The 22,160-nt window shown below is 44.3% G+C and overlaps 2 protein-coding genes across 4 annotated transcripts in view; one reads left to right on the top strand and one right to left on the bottom strand.

The window, feature by feature from the left end:
- pcyt2 (phosphate cytidylyltransferase 2, ethanolamine) overlaps positions 1–2,351 on the bottom strand; it is a 64,690-nt gene extending 62,339 nt beyond the window's left edge. The window contains exon 1 of one of the 2 annotated variants that reach the window (XM_070857834.1): positions 2,069–2,351. In XM_070857834.1, coding sequence (XP_070713935.1) covers positions 2,069–2,151 — 83 coding nt within the window. In that variant the 5' untranslated portion in view covers positions 2,152–2,351. The remainder of the gene's footprint in view (positions 1–2,068) is intronic. The other variant, XM_070857833.1, reaches the window with a different exon arrangement.
- A 97-nt stretch (positions 2,352–2,448) lies between these two features.
- Positions 2,449–16,326, top strand: cenpx (centromere protein X). Of its 2 annotated transcripts, none has more exons than XM_070857836.1 (5): positions 2,449–2,857; positions 7,407–7,458; positions 8,825–8,878; positions 10,514–10,602; positions 14,617–16,326. In XM_070857836.1, exons 1-5 carry the CDS (start codon positions 2,831–2,833, stop codon positions 14,629–14,631), a joined length of 237 nt encoding a protein of 78 aa, XP_070713937.1. In that variant the 5' UTR covers positions 2,449–2,830; the 3' UTR covers positions 14,632–16,326. The 2 variants fall into 2 exon arrangements, with proteins under 2 accessions (XP_070713937.1, XP_070713936.1); XM_070857835.1 differs by having other exon boundaries at positions 10,502–10,602.
- The last annotated feature ends 5,834 nt before the right edge of the window (positions 16,327–22,160 follow it).

The following is a 22,160-nucleotide window of genomic DNA, read 5'->3' as shown; positions in this document are numbered from 1 at the left end:
TAGTTTAATAACCAGAAACATTTTGCATGAACATTGTAGTTTTAAATAATGCCAAGTTTCTCCAATAGCTCAACTGCAGGCAGTACATACTGACCAGGAATATCCCACATTCGATCCTTGCTCTGTGCCAAGCTGATCTCAGCCAGGGCAGTAGTAAGGACGTTACCATTGATTTTAATGTGCTGGCATGTTTGTGGAAAAATATGCCAGAGTTCCTGCTGATGTTTGCTATGCAGTGATCACATCCCAGACACTGTCACCCCCCCCCGACCGAGTGAGCACATTCCGTACAGTGTCTCTCTCTCTACTCTCCCCTCCAAGAGTACATTGTGTACACAATCAGTCCCTCTACCAATCCATTACACTTGAAAATAAACTCTATTATTAATAAAATAAAGTCAACTTGCTGAAAAGTCACCCTGACCCATGGACAGTTTATTCTGCAGTGCAACCACTGGGCTGGTTCAAGGGTGAGGGACGTGCATTCACTCTGCAACACCAGTTCTCTTATGCTTACATTTCTCACATTTTACAGCACAGAAGCAGGCTATGTGGCTCAATTACATGCTAATGTTTATGCTCCACACAAACCTGATTGCATTGTATTTACTACATCTAATCCCAGCAATACATCCTTCTGTTCCTTTATACCTCGTGTAAAAAGATAAAAGACTTGTGTTTCTCCAGCGCCTTTTGCGATCTCAGGACGTCCCAGAGCGCTTTACAGCTGATCAAATACTTTTGTAGTCGCTGTTGTAATGTAGGAAACACCGCAGCCAATTTGCGCACATTAAGCTCTCACAGACAGCAATGTGATAATGACCAGATCATCTGCTTTTTAGTGATGTTGATTGAGGAATAAATATTGGGCACCGGGGATAACTCTCCTGCTCTTCTTCGAAAGTGTGCCGTGGGATCTTTTACATTAACATCTCACCCAATAGAAGGCACCTCCAACAGTGCAGCACTCCCTCAGCACTGCATGGGGGCGTCAGCCTAGATTTGTGCACTCAAGTCCCTGGAGTGGGATTTGAACCCGCACATGTAGGGTGAAGACATTTGGGGTGTCCTGAGATTGTGAAAGGCGCGAGATAAATCCAAGTTCTTTCCCCTGTCTCATCCCAAAGACAGCATCTCCGACAGTGTGGCGCTCCCTCATCACTGGGAGTGTCAGCCTGGATTGTGTGTGCATCCAGCTTTAAGGGTCAGCCCAGATGTGTGTGTGTGTGTGTGTGTGTGTGTGTGTATATATATCTATCCACCATCTTCTTAGGCAGTCCCTCGGGAGTCGAGGATGACCATCTGTGATATGTGGCCATCATGATGCCCCTTTAAATGCTCAATTAGCCTGCAGCAGTCGGCGTACAAGCGAGTTCTTCCCCTGCAGCGAAAGGAAACATAGAAAATAGGTGCAGGAGCAGGCCATTCGGCCCTTCGAGCCTGCACCACCATTCAATACCATCATGACTAACCATTCACCTCAGTACCCCTTTCCTGCTTTCTCTCCATACCCCTTGATCCCCCTTTAACTGGCAAGGTCATATCTAACTCCCTCTTGAATATATCTAACGAGCCCCTGGAGCACCGACACAACTCAGCAAAAAAAAAATACAATTGCAAAGCATGGACCTGAGCCCTGGGCCCCCGCAGATGCACCGTCCACTCACTGATCAGATTTCGGGCAGGCCTTTTCCTGTGTGTGTGTGTGTCTGTGTGTGAGAGAGGCACACCGCGATCAGACCCAGCATTTATTTGGGAGCAAACATTCAAAATAGATAGCGGGAGCGACAGGGAGGCGGCAAGCATATATTTACAGGGGAGGGAAGATTACACACACACACATATATATATATATATATATATAAAGTTGGAATGGAGGCCTCAGCCAGAAAACTTTTATTCCTGCGTGAGGAGGAGGGTGAAGGGACGAGCATTTAAAGGGCAGGCTCATCTTTAAAGGGGGAGAGAAAGGCATTTAAAAAAAAATAGCAATCGAGGCCTCGTCGTCTCAGCTCCACGCCAATTACAAAACAAAAAGAGAGAGAGAAAGCCCCGGCTTCTCACTCACCAGCCATCGCACCAGACCCTCACCATCCGCTTGCTCTTGTCGGGGGAGCCGTTGTCGAGAGAGGCCACTCCGTTCTTGATCATTGCCGCTGGGCTGGGGCCGGGGGCCGGGGGGAGGAGTTGCGCGATGCTGTGCCCCTCCCGGTGGCTTACGAGCTGACAGGACGGCAGCGGGAAGGCTCAAGCCGCATGTGCGTCTGGCGTCCACTCGCTCGAGCTCTGGCCGAACGCTCTGGAAGCCCGCAGCTAGCTCGCCCGCTCGCTTCCGCGCGCGCGCGCCCCCCACCCCCCCACCTGACGTCGTCGCGCGGCTCGCGCCACCCGCTCTCGGCCAATCACGGCGTCTCAGCCCGCCGCCGGAAATGACGTTGTTAGGGAGGGGGGTGGGTGCGCGAGCTCAGCAGTTGGAGGTAGAAGGCGGACTCGGACGGCTGTCGCTATGTGCCGATAGAAGTAGTCGTACGCAGCTCTTCGCCCTCACAAAAACGTTCATAAATATATCATCACAAAAATAAGTAGGCGTGCAAAAATGTTGGGTTGACTGATCATTAGCTGTCGGTGGATGTTTACAGTTCAACCTGACCTTGGTGGCCACGTCATACAGGGCTGATTGATGGCGGAACTGACCAATCAAAGGTAAAGGGAGAGTGAGCTACCCCCTACGTCATAGATAAATTAGACCAATAAGGTGCGGGCCAAGGCGGGATTATCCGGTGAAAGACGGACGGAGGGCGGGCGAGTGGGTGGAAAGATCAGAGGAAGAATGGAGCAAAGCGCCAAATTTAAGAAAGTAAGTTGATTTAACGGGTATCTTTTCAGTGTTCTTACTAATCGAGGTGCTTTATTCAGCCATGAGGGGCTAGATGGCCTACTTCTGTTCCAAATTCTTATGTTAATGTTGGGGAAGTCCAGAACCAGGGGTCACAGTCTAAGGATAAGGGGTAAGCCATTTAGGACCGAACATGAGGAGAAACTTCTTCACCCAGAGAGTGGTGAACCTGTGGAATTCTCTCCCACAGCAAGTTGTTGAGGCCAATTCACTAAATATGTTCAAAAAAGAGTTAGATGTAGTCCTTACTACTCGGGGGATCAAGGGGTATGGCAAGAAAGCAGGAATGGAGTACTGAAGTTGCATGTTCAGCCATGAACTCATTGAATGACGGTGCAGGCTCGAAGGGCCAAATGGCCTACTCCTGCACCTATTTTCTATGTTTCTATAAACCCTAGTTCTATAGAGCTCTGGTATCCAAAAGTTTTATTTATTGTCATTGATGCTGATTGAGCTGTTTGTTTTTGTTTCAAATTTCTAGCATGTGTAGTATATTTTTATCTTATCTAATCAATCTTTACTGCCAACAGATTCACTTTTTAAGCCCTTTGGTCTTTGCTTGTGTACAGTGATACTGAATTAAACACTAGCAGTACATCAGTGGCCAACAGTTTAATGGGGATGGGATCAAGTGAGCTGGGAATTGGGTCTCGTTCACATAGAAAGAGCAGGAGGTAAGGGAGAAACTACCGAAAGACATGGGTTCAGGGCTAGGGGAGCCTTGGGAGAGGTTTGGCTTGGACAAGGAGAAAGGGTGAGCAGGTTGGGTCTGTACTCATTGGAGTTTATAAGAATGAGAGGTGATCTTACTGAAACATATAAGATTCTGAGGTGGCTTGGCAGGGTAGAGAGGATGCTTTTGCTCATGGGGGAATCAAGAACTAGGGGGCATTGTTTCAGAATAATGGGTCGCCTATTTAAGATGGAGATAAGGAATTTCTTCTGAGGGTCGTAAATCTTCAGTTTTCTCTACCCTAGAGAGCTGTGGAAGCTGAGTCGGCGTATCTGGCCACTCCCGAAAAACCTTCTGGTGAATTAAGAGAAAGCAGCGCACATTGAGAAATCGGCGCAGAATGACGCCATTATTTTTTTATCGAAGTTTTGGAGGGAGTCAAGAACACTTTAAATATAGAAACATAGAAATTTACAGTGCAGAAGGAGGCCATTTCGGCCCATCGTGTCCGCGCCGACCGACAAAGAGCCACACGGCCCTCGGTCAGCAGCCCGAATGGTTACATATAAACCTATGAACAATGGCAGAAAGGTAAAGAGCAAACAGCCCAAACAGTCTGCCTCACATAACTGCAACACACCTTACACTGAAACATTCTACACTCCACCCCAACCAGAGCCATGTGATCTCCTGGGAGAGGCAAAAACCCGATCACTGTGCTTGCTCAGACTTGGGTGTGGTCCATACAGTCCATGGGGAGATACAACAAAGAACCTGTCCTGCCTTCTTTCCTGCCATTTTGAGCTTCTTGCAAAGGTACAATTTAATAATGGGGGCAATACTGACAATGCCATACCTCGTGCAAGCCTTCTGCATGATGGTGCTGCGGGGGAGACAATTGATTCGACGCCATCACATGAGGAACCTCAGAACCCGTAGGGTGATGGACAGGAGGCCTTATCCACGTTGGGTATATCGAGACATCTGCACCTGAGTGATGCAGACTGTGGCAGAAGGCTGTGTTTCCGCAAAGAATTTGTAACTGAGATCTGAGAGTTAGTGAAAGCAGACCAGCAAGCTAGAAGCGTCAGGAAGACTGCTTTGTCAGTTGAAGTGCAGGTTACAGCTACACTTTCATTCTATGCATCTGGATCCTTCCAAGCTACAACTGGGGATGTGTGCACCATTTCTCAACATGCAACCCATGTCTGCATTCGGCATGAGACAGCTGCACTATCTGCCTGGAGGAATGACTACATAACGTTCTCTATGACTGCCCATTACATAACTTACAAAAAACTTTTAATTTGAGAACAGTTACAACAGCAGTAATAATAACAACAAAGAAAAGCTGCACCCATCTCTGCTCCATCTTATTCTAAGACTGCCTGCCGCGCTTGGTCTTGGTGACTCCACCACCCCTGCCTGCTGGCGGTGGCGCAATGTTTCTGGGGTTGGTACCAAGCTTATTCTTTAACATCTCGGGTAGTGTGCACCTGTTGCGGGGGGCAGGCGGTAATGTGGAGGGCCCGGCTTGGGGCTTTTCAGAGGCTGATCTGGGGATTGGAGTGGGAGTGGCAGTTGATTCTGTCAATGGGCGTGGGGTCTGGGTATGTTCCCTTATTGCAGCAGCTAACTCCATCATGCCCTCCCTCATCTGCCCTGACAGTGTCCCAACGATCTCCAACATTCTCTCCCTCATGTTCAGCAAAAGTGTCTCCACTACCTGCAACATTCCCTCTCTCATGTTCACTGAGAATGTCTGAACTACCTGTGACATTCCCCCCCTCATAGTCACTGACAACGCATTAGCTACCTGTGACATTCCCTCCCTCACGTTCACAGACATTGTTTCTCCTGACTGAGATATTCCCTCACTCATGGCCCCGGACATCGTTCCCATTTCTCGTGAGAGTGCTGTTACTTCTCCCGACAGTCGCGATACCTCATCACCCACCCCAATGATGGTGTCCAGGAGTGATCGCGTAAGGTCAATGCTCTCCCCACTCATTGCCATCATGTGAATCACATCTGTTAGATCCTGCATTTCAGGAGAGCGCGGTTGAGCTCTCCTTCCCCTCTTCACCATGGGTGTGGTTCGCACCCCACCACTGTGACCCGCAACCTCGGAAAGTGGGGTCCTGGGTGCGCCTCGCTCTACCACAACACAACTGTGTCCCGCAGCATCAGAAGGTGGGGCCCTGGGTGTCCCTCCATTTTTTTGGCGCAGACAGCAGGCTCCACTCCCAGAGGTGACTGGGCAGGCTGCACGGCGCCAAATTTGAAAAATACAGAGGGGAAACTTGGGACACATATTTTGAGTATTTCTGGCCTCGAAAAACGGGTGTAACTCTGGCAATACGCCAAAAAACGGCCTTGGGCAAAATTGAGCCCAATGTGCTTGGTATTCAAGCAATCGCAAATATTAAATGTTTTTTTTTTTTAAAAAAGTGAATTCACTTCTTTCACCTTGTGTACCTTTCATATCTTGAACAATCTTGTGGCAAAAAAAAAACTCTTGCCAAAGCATGTTAATGGCAAAATCGGTTTCCTGTGGTTAAAGCACCCTCTTTGGTGTGAGCATTAGTTTTGTTCTGTATCTGGCCAATGGTAACTGACCTCCGCATGTTTGATCCTGAAACTAGATGTCTTCATGGTTTATGCTTGGAAGCTCTGGTTGGATCAATTGGGGAATAGATGATCCTTCCAGAATTTGCTGCTGATGACATCCTGACTGGAGAATGCTGATTATAATTCACTGTACCCAGTCAGGTTCTCTGAAAGGGGGAAGTTCAAACTAAAATATCCCTGTCCACCAGCTCTTCTGAAGCAAGGTAGCAGGATGACATCTTTCATCAAAATTTGAATTACATGAGAACTCGGTAGAAGACATTTCTCCTTTTTAAGTCAGTTTGGTGTACATCATTTTGAAGTCTTTTGCATTACTACTTGCAATAAGTTACTAATTAGTAGTACTGATTTATGTAAGAAATAGGAGCAGGAGTAGGCCATTCGGCCCCTCGAGCCTGCTCCGCCATTCAATAAGGTCATGGCTGATCTGATCTTGGCCTCAACTCCACTTTCCTGCTGCTTCCCATATCCCTTGAAACCCTGACCACATTTAAAAAGTACTTGGATGAGCACTTGAAGTGCCGTAACCTGCAGGGTTACGGACCTAGAGCTGGAAAGTGGGATGAGGCTGGATAGCTTCCTGTTGGCCGGCACGGACACGATGGGCCAAAATGGCCTCCTTCCGTGCTGTAAACTTCTATGTTTCTATGACTTCCCTATAGTTCAAGAATCTGTCCCTCTCCGCTTTGAATATATTCAATGATTCAGCCTAGTCCTGATTGTGAATACATGGGCTGCTTAAGGTACTGGTGTACCAAGGTGCTTTGTTGTGGAATTCAGAGAGGAGTTCAGAGCGGCTCATAAGAGCTATGGTCAATCCTCTCCAGGAAATCTAGTTGACTCAGTTTGTTTGATAGACTTCACCATACAACAGGCTTCTTGGTTTATCGAGATGCTTGATCATCAACTGGGGATCATAGTCTTTTATAGTGTGCTACTTACTAAGTTAGCCTGTATGAACGCGATCAAAATATTCCGTCGGACTTGACCACTTTCCATCTCCATGGGACTCTCATTGTAAATCCGCCTTTGTGTCCATTCATTCTTGGAAGAAGATTCTGACAAAGGGGGACCTTGTAATGAAATCCCATGCATCAACATTCTCTCCTTTTTTAAAAATAACTGGTCTGGGTAAACACTGAATTGTGCAGTTTTATTTAGTGGCGTGACATACTATACTCCTAATGACACTTTATTTTGTTCCAGGAGTTGGTCAGTAAACTACTGTACTTCTATTTTAAGGATCAGAAAACCAAAGGTAAGGAGTCTGTTTTGAATCTGCCTCAGTAGGATAGCCAACAAAAATGTTTGTTAAATTTTTACACTTGCTAAACCTACAGGCTTCATCATCATCATAGGCAGTCCCTCAAAATCGAGGAAGACTTGCTTCCACTCTAAAAGTGAGTTCTCAGGTGGCTGTACAGTCAAATGTGGGAATTACAGTCTCTGTCATGGGTGGGGCAGACAGTGGTTGAAGGAAAGGGTGGCTGGGGGAGTCTGGTTTGCCGCACGCTCCTTCCACCGTCTGCGCTTGTTTTCTGCATGCTCGCGGCGACGAGACTCGAGGTGCTCAGCGTCCTCTTGGATGCTCTTCATTTTTGGCGGTCTTGGGCCAGGGATTCCCAGGTGTTGGTGGGGATGTTGCACTTTTTCAAAGATGCTTTGAGGGTGTCCCTAAAACGTTTCCTCTGCCCACCTGGGGATCACTTGCCGTGTAGGAGTTCCGAGTAGAGCGCTTGCTTAGGGACAGTGTGTCCCGCCCAACAGAGCTGGTTGAGCGTGGTCAGTGCTTCGATGCTGGCCTGAGCGAGAACACTGATGTTGGTGCGTCTATCCTCCATGGGGATTTTCAGGATCTTGCAGAGGCAGCGTTGGTGGTACTTTTCCAGCACTTTGAGATGTCTGCTTTATATGGTCCACATCTCTGAGCCATATAGGGCGGGTATCAGTACTGCCCTGTAGCCCATAGTACAGGCTTAGTAGATGGGTGACTCATGCCAGTGGTTAAAATGCTAAAGTCCACCAATGCAATATTGTGTGGCATTGCAGGGCAAAGTTCAAGCTCTCTGACTTTTCCACAGTGAGTTTTATGTGATCTCAGCTGACGTGCTAGAAAAATCTTAGATGGAATCTTTTTTGCTCTCTCTTCTCTCCCTTCCTCGGTGTAAACTAGGGAAAGCTGCACATTCTAGAGATTAGTTGTTAAAGCAAAAAGACATGGTGAGAAAGCAGGTACAGGTGAAAGAAATCAAACTTTACAAAAGGCAGTGCCGCTGGATGAGAACTCGCATTCAGATCTTCCTGGACTGTCTTATTGTTGAATGGAGGCTAGATACCTCAACACAAGGAGGGAGTACGGGGCGTGTAAGCCTTTGGGAGACAGTCCACGTGGTGATCCATGTGTTATCAGTAACTGGTGCTGGGACTCCAATGTCAGAGCAGTGAATAAACAATTGTTCTCCTGGCAGATATAGATTACCCACACTGCCGATGATTCCCTCTTGATAGCAAGTAGAAATGAATTTGGTAACAGTTTTATTTGCTGGTTCCTAATCATGAGAAATGAAATTTTAAAAAGGAATGTGGTCATTAAGAACGTAATCTTCTTTTCTGTTTACTTGCAGTCAGTGGCGATGCTGTCATCATTATGGCTGAAATGCTAAAAATATTTGTTGTGGGTAAGCATGCAAGATAAGCAATTGTGGTGGACTTTGTGTGCAGTACATTATGATGCGATTACATAGAATGTACTGGACTTCGTGCAATACAGTAGGGTGGCAGTGCATAGAAATATGCCATGTGGTCCAACTGCTTAACATGCTTAAAACCATATAGCACCATATAAGCTATAGGCCAGTAAAATAAACAATTCAACCGAGAAAAATGACCAATTTATCCAGGTTTAAAACCAACTGCAGGCAAGGTGTTTAGACTAATAGAGGGGCTGCAGGGGAGGGAAGATTCTGTTTTGGTTGCATTTCAATCACACATTAATTTAACAGTTTGAAACTGTTCCAGCTAGTCCAGACTGAAAATCTGAGCTGCTTGTATTCTATTTGCTTTCTTTTGTAACCTGCTTTCACGAAGTGGAATTTGGATACAGTCCTGCAAGTATAGAATTCTAATATACTATTAATTCACATTCAAATATAACTTTGTTAAATACCCATCACTTCTGGGACCTTTTGCTCAAATCCAACCTTTACCTGATGGCATGATTATCTCCGCTTTGAAAATGTCAGCACCATCTGAAGACAGGACGTGAGGTTCCACATGTACCCCGACGACACGCAGCTCGACTTCACCACCACTTCTCTCAACTCCTTCTCTTGTCAGACTTCTTGTCTTAACAACCAGTCCGGGAGGAACCACAATTTCCTCCAATTAAACATTGGGAAGAACAAAGCTGTAGTCTTTGGCCCCGGCCACAAACTCCCTTCCTTAGCCATCGATTTCTACACCCTCCATGGCCATGTGTCGGGCTGAACCAGACTGTTTGCAACCTCGGAGTATTCCGTCTTTAGCTGAGTTTCCAACCCCATATCCTCATCACCGGTCTCCACCCCTGCCTCAGTACATGTGCTGCTGATACCCTCATCCATGAACTTGTTGCCTCAGGATTGCAGTTGTCCAATACTCTTCTGGCAGGCCTTCCATCCTCCATAAACTTGAGCTCGTCCAAAACTCTGCAGTCCCAAGTCCTATTGACCCATCACACCCTGTGCTTGCTGACCTACATTAGCTATCGGTTTACCAATGTCTAGATTTGAAAATTCCTTCATGGTATCCGCCCTCCCTACCTCTAGCCTCCTCCAGCCCTACAACCCTCCAAGAATTCTTAAGGTCTTCCAATTTTAGCTCCTTGTGCATTTCCTCCCCCCTCCCTCCTTCTCGCCACTATTTCTGGCCATATCGTTTTCCATTTATTCTTTAAGGTCTGCAATTTCTTCCCAAAACCTCTTTGCCTCTGCTTTTAAGCTGCTCCTTAATAATTACCTTTCGCCAAGCTGCAAGTCCTGCCATAACATATCTCCTTTTGGGCTCGGTGTTATGTGTTTGATTTACACTCCTGAGCAGTACCTTGGGATGTTTTTCTGTGAATGCAAGTTTGCTGATTTACGAGGAGCCCAAACATTAGGGCACCTCGTAAATCAATAATTGAAAATTTCACTCCAGGCAGCAGCGCACAGAGCGTTTGCTGGAAACACGTGCTGATACTGGTGACAAAAGTTCCAAAGCTTGTGTTGAGTGATGCCTTTGCTGCACACTTATTTTTATTATGAAACCTGTTTCCTTAATTGTTTTACATCCAGAGGCAGCAGCACGAACCGCGAGGCAGGCATCTTCTGAAGACTCTCATGCAGGAGAAATTGACCATTTTGAGAAGGTTTTGCCCCAGCTGGTATGTAACAACAGTTACTGAGGTTTGCAGACTTTGGGTAGGGGAAGAGTTTAAAGAAAAAGCGACTTGAATTAAAATCAAAACTTGAGTGTAATGGGCAGTTCCTTTCCAGGAAAATTATCCGGTCATATCAGCTTGTCCAGTCTGCCATTTTTATCGGCAGTATCTGTGGAGCAACTTGCATATAGGGTTACAGTTGCTGAATGATCAGAACAACGGCCTGAATGGGGACTTGCACTGTGTATATTAATCAAGGATGTAGAATCAGGAATAATGGCAACTTCTTTTTATTACATGGAGCAGAATCTCTTCTGCACACAGCATGAATGTTTCCCTTTCAAGTAAAAGGAGCACAGATTCTTCATACTAAAGCAAGGAATGGGAAAACATTTGTAACAATCACATCAAGATTTAGAAAAATACTTGGAAAGAAAGGCAAGAGAAACCAGTGAAACTACTCTTCTGTTTTTAAACGCACGTCACATTTACATGGGTAGAGTTCAATGCCTCAATCTATTAACTAGTAGCACAATTCTGTATCTTAAGGCCTTTATTTTCGTAGCTCCTTTTCTATAACCATGTTTTGTACTTCATTTGGCCAACTACATGAACAGCTGCCTGCCTGCAACAGCAAAACAAAACCGAACTGACTTGGAACCATGTACTTTCAACATTCTGAGCAGTGTATTTTGCCAGATGACTTACCACTGTAAATAGACCATGACACGTTAGTCCTTAACACATGATTCTATTAAGTGCTCACACCAGCAGCCTGTTCATGGGGAGAAAGTGCTGCTTCTGAAACCACTAGCAGGTCCAAATCTTTCTTGTACAATAAACAAAATCCCACTGTTTGGTTTCCTGAATGTTGCACCACTTGATTGAGCCCAGTTGGAAACTGAGCATGTTGTAATGATCAATCCATAACTTGGGGGTGAAGTTAGTGAACAGTCAGGCAGTCACGGTCAGGTCTTTGACTAACTGAGGGAATCAGATTGTATAGATGAAGGGAATGCAATGGGTGTTCGTGAGAAGATGCTACAACAGACTTGTGAAAATGAAGGCACATGGTATTAAGGTGAATGGAGCTACATGTCGAGGTGGTAGTGTAGGAGTGTTTTTCAGATTGCTGGACAACGTGGGTGGCGTTTTGTTCCAGGAACCCCCTCGTTTTCACAAATGATTAGAAATGGGCTGAGGGATAAATGTGCTGATGCCAAATTAGAGGGCATGGACAGCATAATCATCATAGACAATCCCTCGAAGCGAGGATGACTTGCTTCCACGCCAAAAAGGGATGAAGGACCAAATATTCCAGATCCAGAATTACATGTTGAAGGGTGGAAGATGCCTGTGCGTGGATTGTTTTAACGTGTGGTGGCTGTTGTACACCAGGCACCACACAGGTTTGACAGAGCTACGTCTTGGTCCAGTGGCAAGGATTACCCAAAACAACTTGGAGACCTGCTCTGCTGCATGGACCTAGTGCGCACACATATCGCAGTGTGGGCTGGCCCGTGCTGCCCCTGGGCCCTCGCCTCTTCTGGGTCCCAGACTCGAGCCTCTCCTGGGCCCCCGTCACTTCCCTCTACAAACTCTTGCCGCTCCTTCGCCCCTCCTGCTGTGCCTGCCCGCACTGCAATCAGCGACCTGGCTTCGCAGTCATCGCCCTCCTGCAGCAGCACGCACTGCTCCCTGCAGTGGTATGCCCCTGCACATTGCTCCCACCAATGGCCCCGGCCTGCTAATGGTCTTGCAGGCTGGGACCACCATAATAGTGGGGGAATAAATGACTGATACAGTTCAATGCACGGAAATGTGAACTACATTGTTGGGATGATGATGGGAAGGGCGTGCGGGTTGGGTAGAATAGAGAAAGGAGATGTACCTTAAAGAGTCAGATTTTTAAGAATGGGGACAGATGTAGGAGTGTAGATACATAAGCTCTGTAAAATTGGATGGGTGACAGAAAATAACTTTATAAAAAAAAAGCACATGTGAATCTGGGTTAAATAGAGGGGTCATTTAATATAAAAAGGGGGTAGTGAATTTATCTATCATGTTGGTTGGGCTGCAGTTGGGAAATGTTTGTGGATCTGGGCATCCCATTGTAGGAAGTGAGTAGAGCAAAATAAATCACTAGAACGATGAAGGTACAGTTACAGCTATGAACAAAGATTTCTGTCCATTTAAGGTGGGGGTGGGGAATTTAGGCCTGAGAGAATCTAAAGGAAGTTCTCAAATGATTGACTGTTGGGAGAAAGGATTGAAATTTAAGATTGTATTTACTGGTTGGCGAACCAGTAATGAGAAAGCACAGACTCGGTGGTTGTAAGAAAAATTAAATCAGAAGTTGAATTTTATCATCACAAAATGCTTTGCTGCAAGTAACTATGACACAGGAACTTAACAGGAGCAGCTCTTGGAGACCGCTCTGCCGTTCAATAAAATCATAGCTGAACTACCTCAACTCCACTTTCCCACACTATCTCTTCCTATCCAAAAATCTATCGATCTCGGTCTTAAATAAAATCAGTATATAAATCATGTAAAAGGGAATTAAATAATTATTTGAAAAGGAATGTGAAAGGACACAGGGAAATTGGATTAGAATATAGTCCCGTTGCAGAGCTATCAAAAATGTGAGGGTGTGAATGGCCTCCTGTGCCATAATTTCTATGAATCCTGGCATTACACTAATCCTCCCTTTTTTTTAAAATAAACTAAACTACTAGAAAAGGGTATAGGCAAATATTCCAGCCTTTTGTTTAGTTTGAGTGTTCCTCTGGCTCCGACGAGCCTGAGAGGAACTGAGCTGTACACATCCAGTAGATGGCAGATTCGAGCCTTGAGTGGTGCTGAGTATTCCCAGATAGAATACTACAAAAACTTCAGTGCCCCGGGAAGAGGGAGGAGAAAATCAGCCAGCTGCACTCCTAATTGCTATCTGGCACCCTCTGCTGGAAGTGTACATGTTTGGGGAGGATTGGTATTTGGGTTCGGCTGTGAAGTTCCTCTCTCTTCACCCGTGTTCCCTTTAACTTTTTTTGGGCTGCGTGGCCCACTCAAAATACCGCGAATGAACGTTCTTTCCTAATTGAAAGCCGGTGACTGGCTGCGCGTGAGGTGCAGAGCGCTGCGTGGCCTCGTACCTTAATGGGATCTCTTCACTACCCATCCACTCCCCACATCAGTACTTGCTGTCAAGGCTAGTGGTGATAGAGTACAAGAGCAATACAGTAATATATTTGTACAAGGCAATAATTAGGACACACTGCAATATTTTACATCTCATTACAGAAAGAACATTATAACCAGAGTATTGAGATCCGAGATTAACAAAGGATGAAAAATGAGTTGATGAGAGACTTGAGATACTGGAACTATCATCATTGGAGTAGAGAAGGTTAAAAGTCAATTTAGGGTTTGACTGGGTGAATATGGAAATCTACCTCTAGGAACGCTGAGGTCATGAAATTAAAAATATTACTAAGACTGTCGAGGTTGGGGAAAACATTTTCTATACCGATGGTTGTTGGGCATTGGAATCTTTTGCCACTGGGAATAGGTGAGACGAGGCAAAGTGAATAAACATTTGAAACAAAGGGTGGTACAGCGCAGTCGGGAGAGCACGGGTCAGCGGGATTCGTTTTGGATTGGTCTAGCAGAGCTGGCACAGAAACAATGGGATGAATATGCACCTTTGCTGTAAGCTTTAGCGTATCACCTGATTTACCATGAGAAATTCACTGGTAACTTTAATTAGCATGGAATTTTAGTAATGATGTATTGTATAATAAACTGAGAATGGAGCAGGAACCAGAAATGTTAACCTGACCACCAACTCGAGTGGTGAGCATGAAAGGCAAAAAGGTGCTGCTGGCAGCTTCTACGGCACAAATTTATTTCCAACCTTGTTGAAATGAGTATTACATTTCATTTTCATGTTTAAAATTTGTGAAGCTTCACTGTAGTTTGTTGGTTTTGTTTAAGATGTTTTTCTTGTTTTCACAGCTATTGGATTTCTAGGAATGACTTATTTCCACCAGGTGGCGCTGATCTATAACATTTAACCACACCACACGATCATCCAATGAAGGACCTAATATTCCAGATCCCGAACTACATCTTGAAGGGTGGAAGATGCCTGTGCTTAGATTGTTTTAATGTGTGGTGACTGTTGCACACCAGCCACCACACAGGCTTGACAGAGCTAGGTCTTGGTCCAGTAGCAAGGATTACCCAGAACGACTGGAGACCTGTTCTGCTGCACAGGCCTAGTGTGGGCTGGCCCGTGCTGTCCCTGGGCCCTCGCCTCTTCCCTCTACAAACTCTTGCCGCTCCTTCACCCCTCCTGCTGTGCCTGCCCGCACTGCAATCAGCGACCTGGCTTCGCAGTCGTCGATATGGTTGCTTCGTGCACATTTATTGAAACTAATCATCCGTAATAGAACTGATGGGACTGTGAAAGGCTGTACTTGTTCACAATTTAAATATGATGGATATACTTCTACATATTTTATGAACTATTGTTTCTTTACTCATTACCCATAACTATTCAGAATTGATAATTATTTTGAATTTAATAGTTTTTTTCTTTAAGATTTGTATACATTTGAAAAAAGTGTATGATACCATAGTGGGGCAGAATGTAGATTCATGCCCTTAAACTATGAGCTTTCAAACTTCAGTCCGCACGTGGATCAGTTTTTTTTTTTAAGACAGTGGGTTGAAAAAGGTTTTGAACATAAGAAATAGGAGTAGGCCATACGGCCCCTCAAGCCTGCTCACTTAATACGATCATGGACTCAAGTCCACTTCCCTGCCCGCTCCCCATATCGGTTAAGAAGCTGTCTCTCTCTGTCTTTAATTTATTCAATGTCCCAGCTTCCAGAGCTCTCTGAGGCAGCGAATTCTACAGATTTACAACCCTCAGAAGAAATTCCTCCTCATCTCAGTTTTAAATGGGCGGTCCCTAGTTCTAGTCTCTCTCCCTCTCTCTTCTTTCTCCCCCCCCCCCCCATCAGTGGAAACATCCTTTCTGCATCCACCTTGTCAGGCCCTCTCAATCTTATACGTTTCGATAAGATCACCTCTCATTCTTCTGAATTCCAATGGTTAGAGGCCCGGCCTCCTCAACCTTTCCTCATAAATCAACCCCCTTATCTCTGGAATCAACCTTCTCTGAACTGCCTCCAAAGTATATCCTTTCTTAAATATGGAAACCAAAACTGTACACAGTATTCTAGGTGTGGTCTCACCAATACTCTGTATAACTAGCAAAACTTCCCTGCTTTTATACTCTAGCCCCTTTGAAAACAGTTGCATTGAAGCCAATGCTTCAATTTATAATGTGTTAAACATTCAATGGCGTGGTTACTGAGAGATGTTCAATGGGGTGGTTACTGAAAAACCAAGGCAAAGACTCAAGCTTTACAGTACAGGAAACCAGCTGAAGAGAAGACAAAGTAAATGATTCTGGTGTCCGTATTGTTGGCTGCGTGTGGTTTTTGTAACCAAGACTTTGTACAAAAATTAAAACCAGAAGTTAATTGTTATAATGAAATTCCTATAGCAGCTGAAGACAAAGTTCAGCTCCATGTAACAGTTGGTTTCTCATCTTCTCACAAGGGAGTTCGGCAATAAGACCATCCTCTGAGATGCATGTTTGTGGCAGGAAATTGGAGACAACCTGTTCAATAAACTAATAGTTAAGTAACCTGATTTCACATTGACTGTCCCTTCGCGAGCATTTATTCATGTGCACTAGTGCTCCAGCTAAAGGCAGCTTTCATTGTGGGCTCGGTCCAGGCTAGGAGCATCTAAAACCTTCAGACTTCACACCACATTATTCTTGTCTCGGGTGGCACAATTAAATGGCTATAGCTCCACTGTCACCCTAAATTTCCAGCAAAAGCATCTCTGATTTTTAATGGACACAAGAGATATCTCCCATTACAACAGTGACTACACTCCAAAAGTACTCCATTGGCTGTAAAGCACTTTTGAGACATCCGGTGGTTGTGAAAAGCACTATATAAATCCTTATTTTGTAAACTATTTTCATATTAGTTTGATTCATTATACTGCCTCCAAGATATCCCTGAACTTTAAAACTTAAGCCAACTCTCCTTCATCCTAACACACAAGAAAACTCATGCAGTAAACACCAAATGTTCCCTGAGCAATCCTGTTACCATCCACCATTGACATTTCATCATCAGAGACAGTCCCTCAAAACGAGGATGACTTGCTTCCACGCCAAAAACAAGGATGAGTTCACCGGCACTGACATTTACACCATTGTTAAAATTACAAAGCACCCACAGAAAATGGTTTGTGCATGCCACATGCTGTCATGTCACATTACCATATCTCATAATCACAGCAGAGTAATATTGTTTAACTTATTTTGAAGTGGATCATGTAGATTTGTGCTCATGTTTATCAACAGCAGATCCAACAGTTTCAATTGGCTTGTTATTTATCCAGACAAGTGTGCAAGTCTCAAGTGTGCAGCTTTTATTTCTATTCTCTTGCCCTGCCTCGCCTAAAACAGGAGTATTGATTTCATGTGTAGTTACAGAGGCCATTATTGTTTTTAGGCAGAACTAAGATTGTAAAGAAATTCCATGTCCTATGGGGACAAGACACTTGATCAATCTATACGAAGAGGAAGCTTGTATAACGTCCTGATATCAATTAGCAGATCTCCTCAAAACTTCTTTTCCAGCAACAGCTATAACTGCAGTTAATTTTCTTTTGTGCCACTTTTCTCCCCAATTCCACTATTTAAGGTTTGATTGGTGATGGGGTAAATTTCTAGAGGTGCCAAAGCACCGTAGTGTCATGCCCAAGTGGCCACTCACATGTAAGCCTACACAGTGAGTAGCAGCAAGCTTTACGATCCTGGAGTAGATTATACCAAGCTGGGTACCTCTTCTCAGCCGATGTTCATCCACAGTTTCCTGCTAGGGTCATCGGCTATTGCTCAAAAGCCAGAATCCCGTCTGCTTTTCTTCAACTCTAATCTGGAGGTATTAAAGCTAATTGTACCGACTGCTGCACCCAGGCTTCACTTCATGGAATTGGTCAAGTCTGACGATGGAATAGACTAACTCACAATAATACTGTATTATTGTGTGGACTTGGTTGTAACTAAGGCCATGTTTTTCATGATACTACTTCAGCTTCTGTTGTGGTTGCTGGTCCAGAATTGCACCACTTTGGCAGTTTGGTCCCTGTTCCGGAGAGAACAACTAATTGAAAAGGTAAAGGCCAGGAGTCTTCATTCGCAACATCACATTCTCTGCATTTCAACTTGCCCGTTGAGCTCAGTACATGCATATATATTAGGTATAATGGCCAAATCAACAACTCTGTTGTCGCTGTCTGATGATGTAATTGCATCACCATGCTTAAGATAAGTGCTGGAAGTAAAATTGGCTTCAGTTAGGGAGAACTCAAAAAACCCACTTGAACAATATGCACATGTGGTTTTACACCAATATTTAGCATCAGAAATTATTTTGCCATTTCATTCTGATTATACCATACCATACATGGCAGTTAGTCGTTGCAATTAGTTGTTTACTATTGAACCAGTCTTGGAATCACTTTGCTGCAGTTATTATGTTGCCCACTTTAAATTCACACGACTTAGAAAGCACATCACAGCTGGAAAATTTTATGGCTAATCAAAAGGCAACAATTAGGTTAGGGCTACCAAAGCAACATGAAAAGACTGAGTGGCCACTCCAAATTGGGTCACTAACGCTATGTAATCCAAATACACACCACGTAATGCAAACCTTTTTGGAGCTGCGCATTAGAGAAAGCCTTCGGGTCATTCAAGAAGTCAGCCAAGTGCAGAATTCTAAATTCCTTTTAATCACTTCATAGTCGGGTTAGATCACTTGGTTTGCTTAAGAATCTGGGTTTGAAATTAGTCTAGAGAAATTATTTAAAACTCTCCTGAAGTCGTAACTAAAATAAATATAACCTTTAGTTTCCAGCGAGAATCCATCTCCTGCACAAAAAAATCCTGCTCAAATTGCCTGATGTCCTAATGGGTAAAGGGATTACCTAATGAAAAGAGGGATTTTTATTGAATAGGAAGCAGCAGGAATTGAACACTAAACTATGAAAAAGAGAGATTCACACCAATATGGGTTGTGTACGTGGCGTGGGCAAGGGGACTGTGGAACATAGTTGACACAGCGCAAGGAGTTATACAGGCTGAGCAACCTGTACACCTGATCGGGGAGTTCCTGATGTCATTACCAGTTGGAATGTAAAGCAAAGTTTCCATTATCCCTCATGTTAATGTCCTGTTTTTTTTTTTAAAAGTCCCGATTTCCAGCCAAGTCCAAATAGTAATACAGTAAAATTCTCTTCACTCACTTAAAAAAAAAATGCAATTTAGAGTAGGCTTTGACAGGAACCGAGCCTGCCTAACAATCCCCAAAGAGCAACAATATCCCTCTATAAGTGAGCCAACAGTGAAATGAGATCAACTATATGTTAAAAATATTGTGTGGGGCATGTACTTCTTGTCCACAAACCTCACTTCATACTGTCACAATTTTTGGTCACACTTTTCGGTTAGTATTTATCATTTCTACTTTAGTATGTCAACGGTCACAATGTAGTTGACGTTTCTGGCCACAAGGTGGCCCGTGAAACAAAATCTTTCCCAACTCCAACACCATCTTTTACTTAAAATATCTTGCGTTCAACTGACTGAGCAAACCCATGAGTAATTTAGCAGTTGTCCCTGAATTTCCCCAAAACATACCCATACAGCAATAAGACACATAATTACATTACACTGAACAATCGTTGACCAAGTAGCTACAATTAAATATTCATACGAACTGCAAGACTGCTGCAAAAGTCTGAAGAATTGACTTTGTACAAAAGTATTGCCTGCATGTGAACAAAATATCCTGCAGTGTGCAGTGTTATAAGAACATATCAGAACTGGCTAATTTAGATTTACAAAGACCTATTTCCTGGTGGAAGGGGGATTACATTAGCCCAGCAGTGGTCCAGTTTGGAGGGCCTGGTGAGAGTTCAGCCTGGCTTGCTGTATTTCCCCCCACCTGCACTTTACAGATTGTGGCAGGTGCTTTGAGCGAGCTTGCCACTTCAAAGCGCTGCGAGCAGTTGGAAGTAATTAGACCTCAGGGAAAGAGAGAGCCAAGCTGCAAGACAATGGCAAGTGCCAGGAACACAGGGGTTTTCCAGGCACTTTGAAGTTCATTCAGCTAGACCAAAGTAGTGTTTGGTTTAGAAGAACGTGTCAGGCATCAGTGAAAAGACCACACTAGTAGAGGGCGACAGAAGGAGTACGTTTACTAACACGGAAGAGTGTCAACCTCCTTTAGATAATAAGCACTTTTTAAGTATATACAAGGGTTCATATTCTGTATACAAGTACAATGACCCTCTTTGTACCAGTTGATTAAAGAGCTCATAGCGTATGATTTCAATGTATATTTTTATTAGGATAAGGATGAAAGTCTATCTTCAACCTTTGAACCTTCTTTACCAAACCTCCTTTCTCCTATCATTTTGTTCCTCCCGTCATGTTTTTTTTTGTAACCAGTAGTTACTGACTGAACTGTTGAGCAGATCCTGGTACCCATGGCTCGAGACAGATACAGGTACATCTTAACAGGCGCACACACATATTTTGTAAAAATTACACACACATACATTCCTAAGAGTGCAACCAAGTCTGCATCAAAGTGGTATTATCTTGAATGACAACACAACAAAGAACTTAAAAAAAAAAATCAGTTAATGTCTTGTGGCCTCCAAGTAATAAAGCTCTGGAATGATTTTAAAGAAGTAGAGTTGGAGAGCCGGAGAGGTCTTGGGAGGGAATTCTAGAAATTAGCGCCTAGACGACCGGAGGCACAGCAGCCAGTAGTGGGACGAAGGAAGTGGGGGATACACAAAAGACCAGAGTTGGAGGAACACCGAGTTTTGGGAGTGGTGGGATGTAGGGCTGCAGGAGGTTAAATAGAGGTTAGGCCATGGAGGGATTTCAACACGAGGGTAAAAATTTTTTTTTAAATAAAGGCGTTGGTGGGCCAGGAGCCAATGTAGGTCAGTGAGCACAGGGCTAAACAGTTCAGCTATACCCATTAGTTGCAAAAGTCTTCGTTAAAATTAAAACATGAAAAATGGAATAGTAATTCTCTAGAATATCTTTTATGTTGATACAGAAGTTTAAATATACAATCTAGCCAGCTAAGCCCAGTCAGAAAATATATGGACTCCATATAAAATGCTCAAAGTGTTGGGTCACCAAGTCATCTCATTCCAAGTAAGCACAGCTATTACACATGAGGTAACCTGTATCCCCAGGTTTTAGAATGCCACAGAACTTCAGCCATTCTGGAATGAGTTGATTTCCTCTCTGTGCTAAACTATCCCTCCGAAAACACAACCCATAAAGGGTTGCCTGTCAAACAAGCGAGCAAGGAATAGCATGCGAGCAAGGAATAGCATGCAAGCTAGTAATAGTAAAAATAGAAATGAGCACCAATTGTCTGGAAGCCTCTGCAGAAAAATACTAAATACTGCACAAATTTGGTGCTAAACCATACATGACATTATATGGGGCATTGGAACCGGTTCTGGGGGAGGTGGGACCAGTACAAACCGGACGGTCTGCACCTGGGCAGGACCGGAACCAATGTCCTAGGGGGAGTGTTTGCTAGTGCTGTTGGGGAGGAGTTAAACTAATATGGCAGGGGGATGGGAACCAATGCAGGGAGACAGAGGGAAACAAAAAGGAGACAAAAGCAAAAGACAGAAAGATGAGGAAAAGTGGAGGGCAGAGAAACCCAAGGCAAAGAACAAAAAGGGCCACTGTACAGCAAAATTCTAAAAGGATGAAGGGTGTTAAAAAAAAAAGCCTGAAGGCTTTTGTGTCTTAATGCAAGGAGTATCCATAATAAGGTGGATGAATTAACTGTGCAAATGGATGTTAACAAATATGATGTGATCGGGATTACGGAGACGTGGCTCCAGGATGATCAGGGCTGGGAACTCAACATCCAGGGGTATTCAACATTCAGGAAGGATAGAATAAAAGGAAAAGGAGGTAGGGTAGCATTGCTGGTTAAAGAGATTAATGCAATAGTTAGGAAGGACATTAGCTTGGATGATGTGGAATCTATATGGGGAGAGCTACAGAACACCAAAGGGCAAAAAACGTTAGTGGGAGTTGTGTACAGACCTCCAAACAGTAGTAGTGATGTTGGGGAGGGCATCAAACAGGAAATTAGGGGTGCATGCAATAAAGGTGCAGCAGTTATAATGGGTGACTTTAATATGCACATAGATTGGGCTAGCCAAACTGGAAGCAATACGGTAGAGGAGGATTTCCTGGAGTGCATAAGGGATGGTTTTCTAGACCAATATGTCGAGGAACCAACTAGGGGGGAGGCCATCTTAGACTGGGTGTTGTGTAATGAGAGGGGATTAATTAGCAATCTCATTGTGCGAGGCCCCTTGGGGAAGAGTGACCATAATATGGTGGA

The sequence above is a fragment of the Pristiophorus japonicus genome, chromosome 16 (assembly GCF_044704955.1).
Source record: "Pristiophorus japonicus isolate sPriJap1 chromosome 16, sPriJap1.hap1, whole genome shotgun sequence".
Taxonomy (NCBI): Eukaryota; Metazoa; Chordata; class Chondrichthyes; family Pristiophoridae; genus Pristiophorus; species Pristiophorus japonicus.
This window is presented reverse-complemented; position numbering and strand designations above follow the sequence as displayed.

Excerpts from the sequence above, each read along its gene's own strand:
- cenpx (XM_070857835.1), top strand. The coding sequence starts at position 2,831 with ATGGAGCAAAGCGCCAAATTTAAGAAA. Across the intron at positions 2,858-7,406 it reads AAAGCGCCAAATTTAAGAAA|GAGTTGGTCAGTAAACTACT; the intron begins GTAAGTTGATTT and ends ATTTTGTTCCAG. Across the intron at positions 8,879-10,501 it reads GCTAAAAATATTTGTTGTGG|TTTTACATCCAGAGGCAGCA; the intron begins GTAAGCATGCAA and ends TTTCCTTAATTG.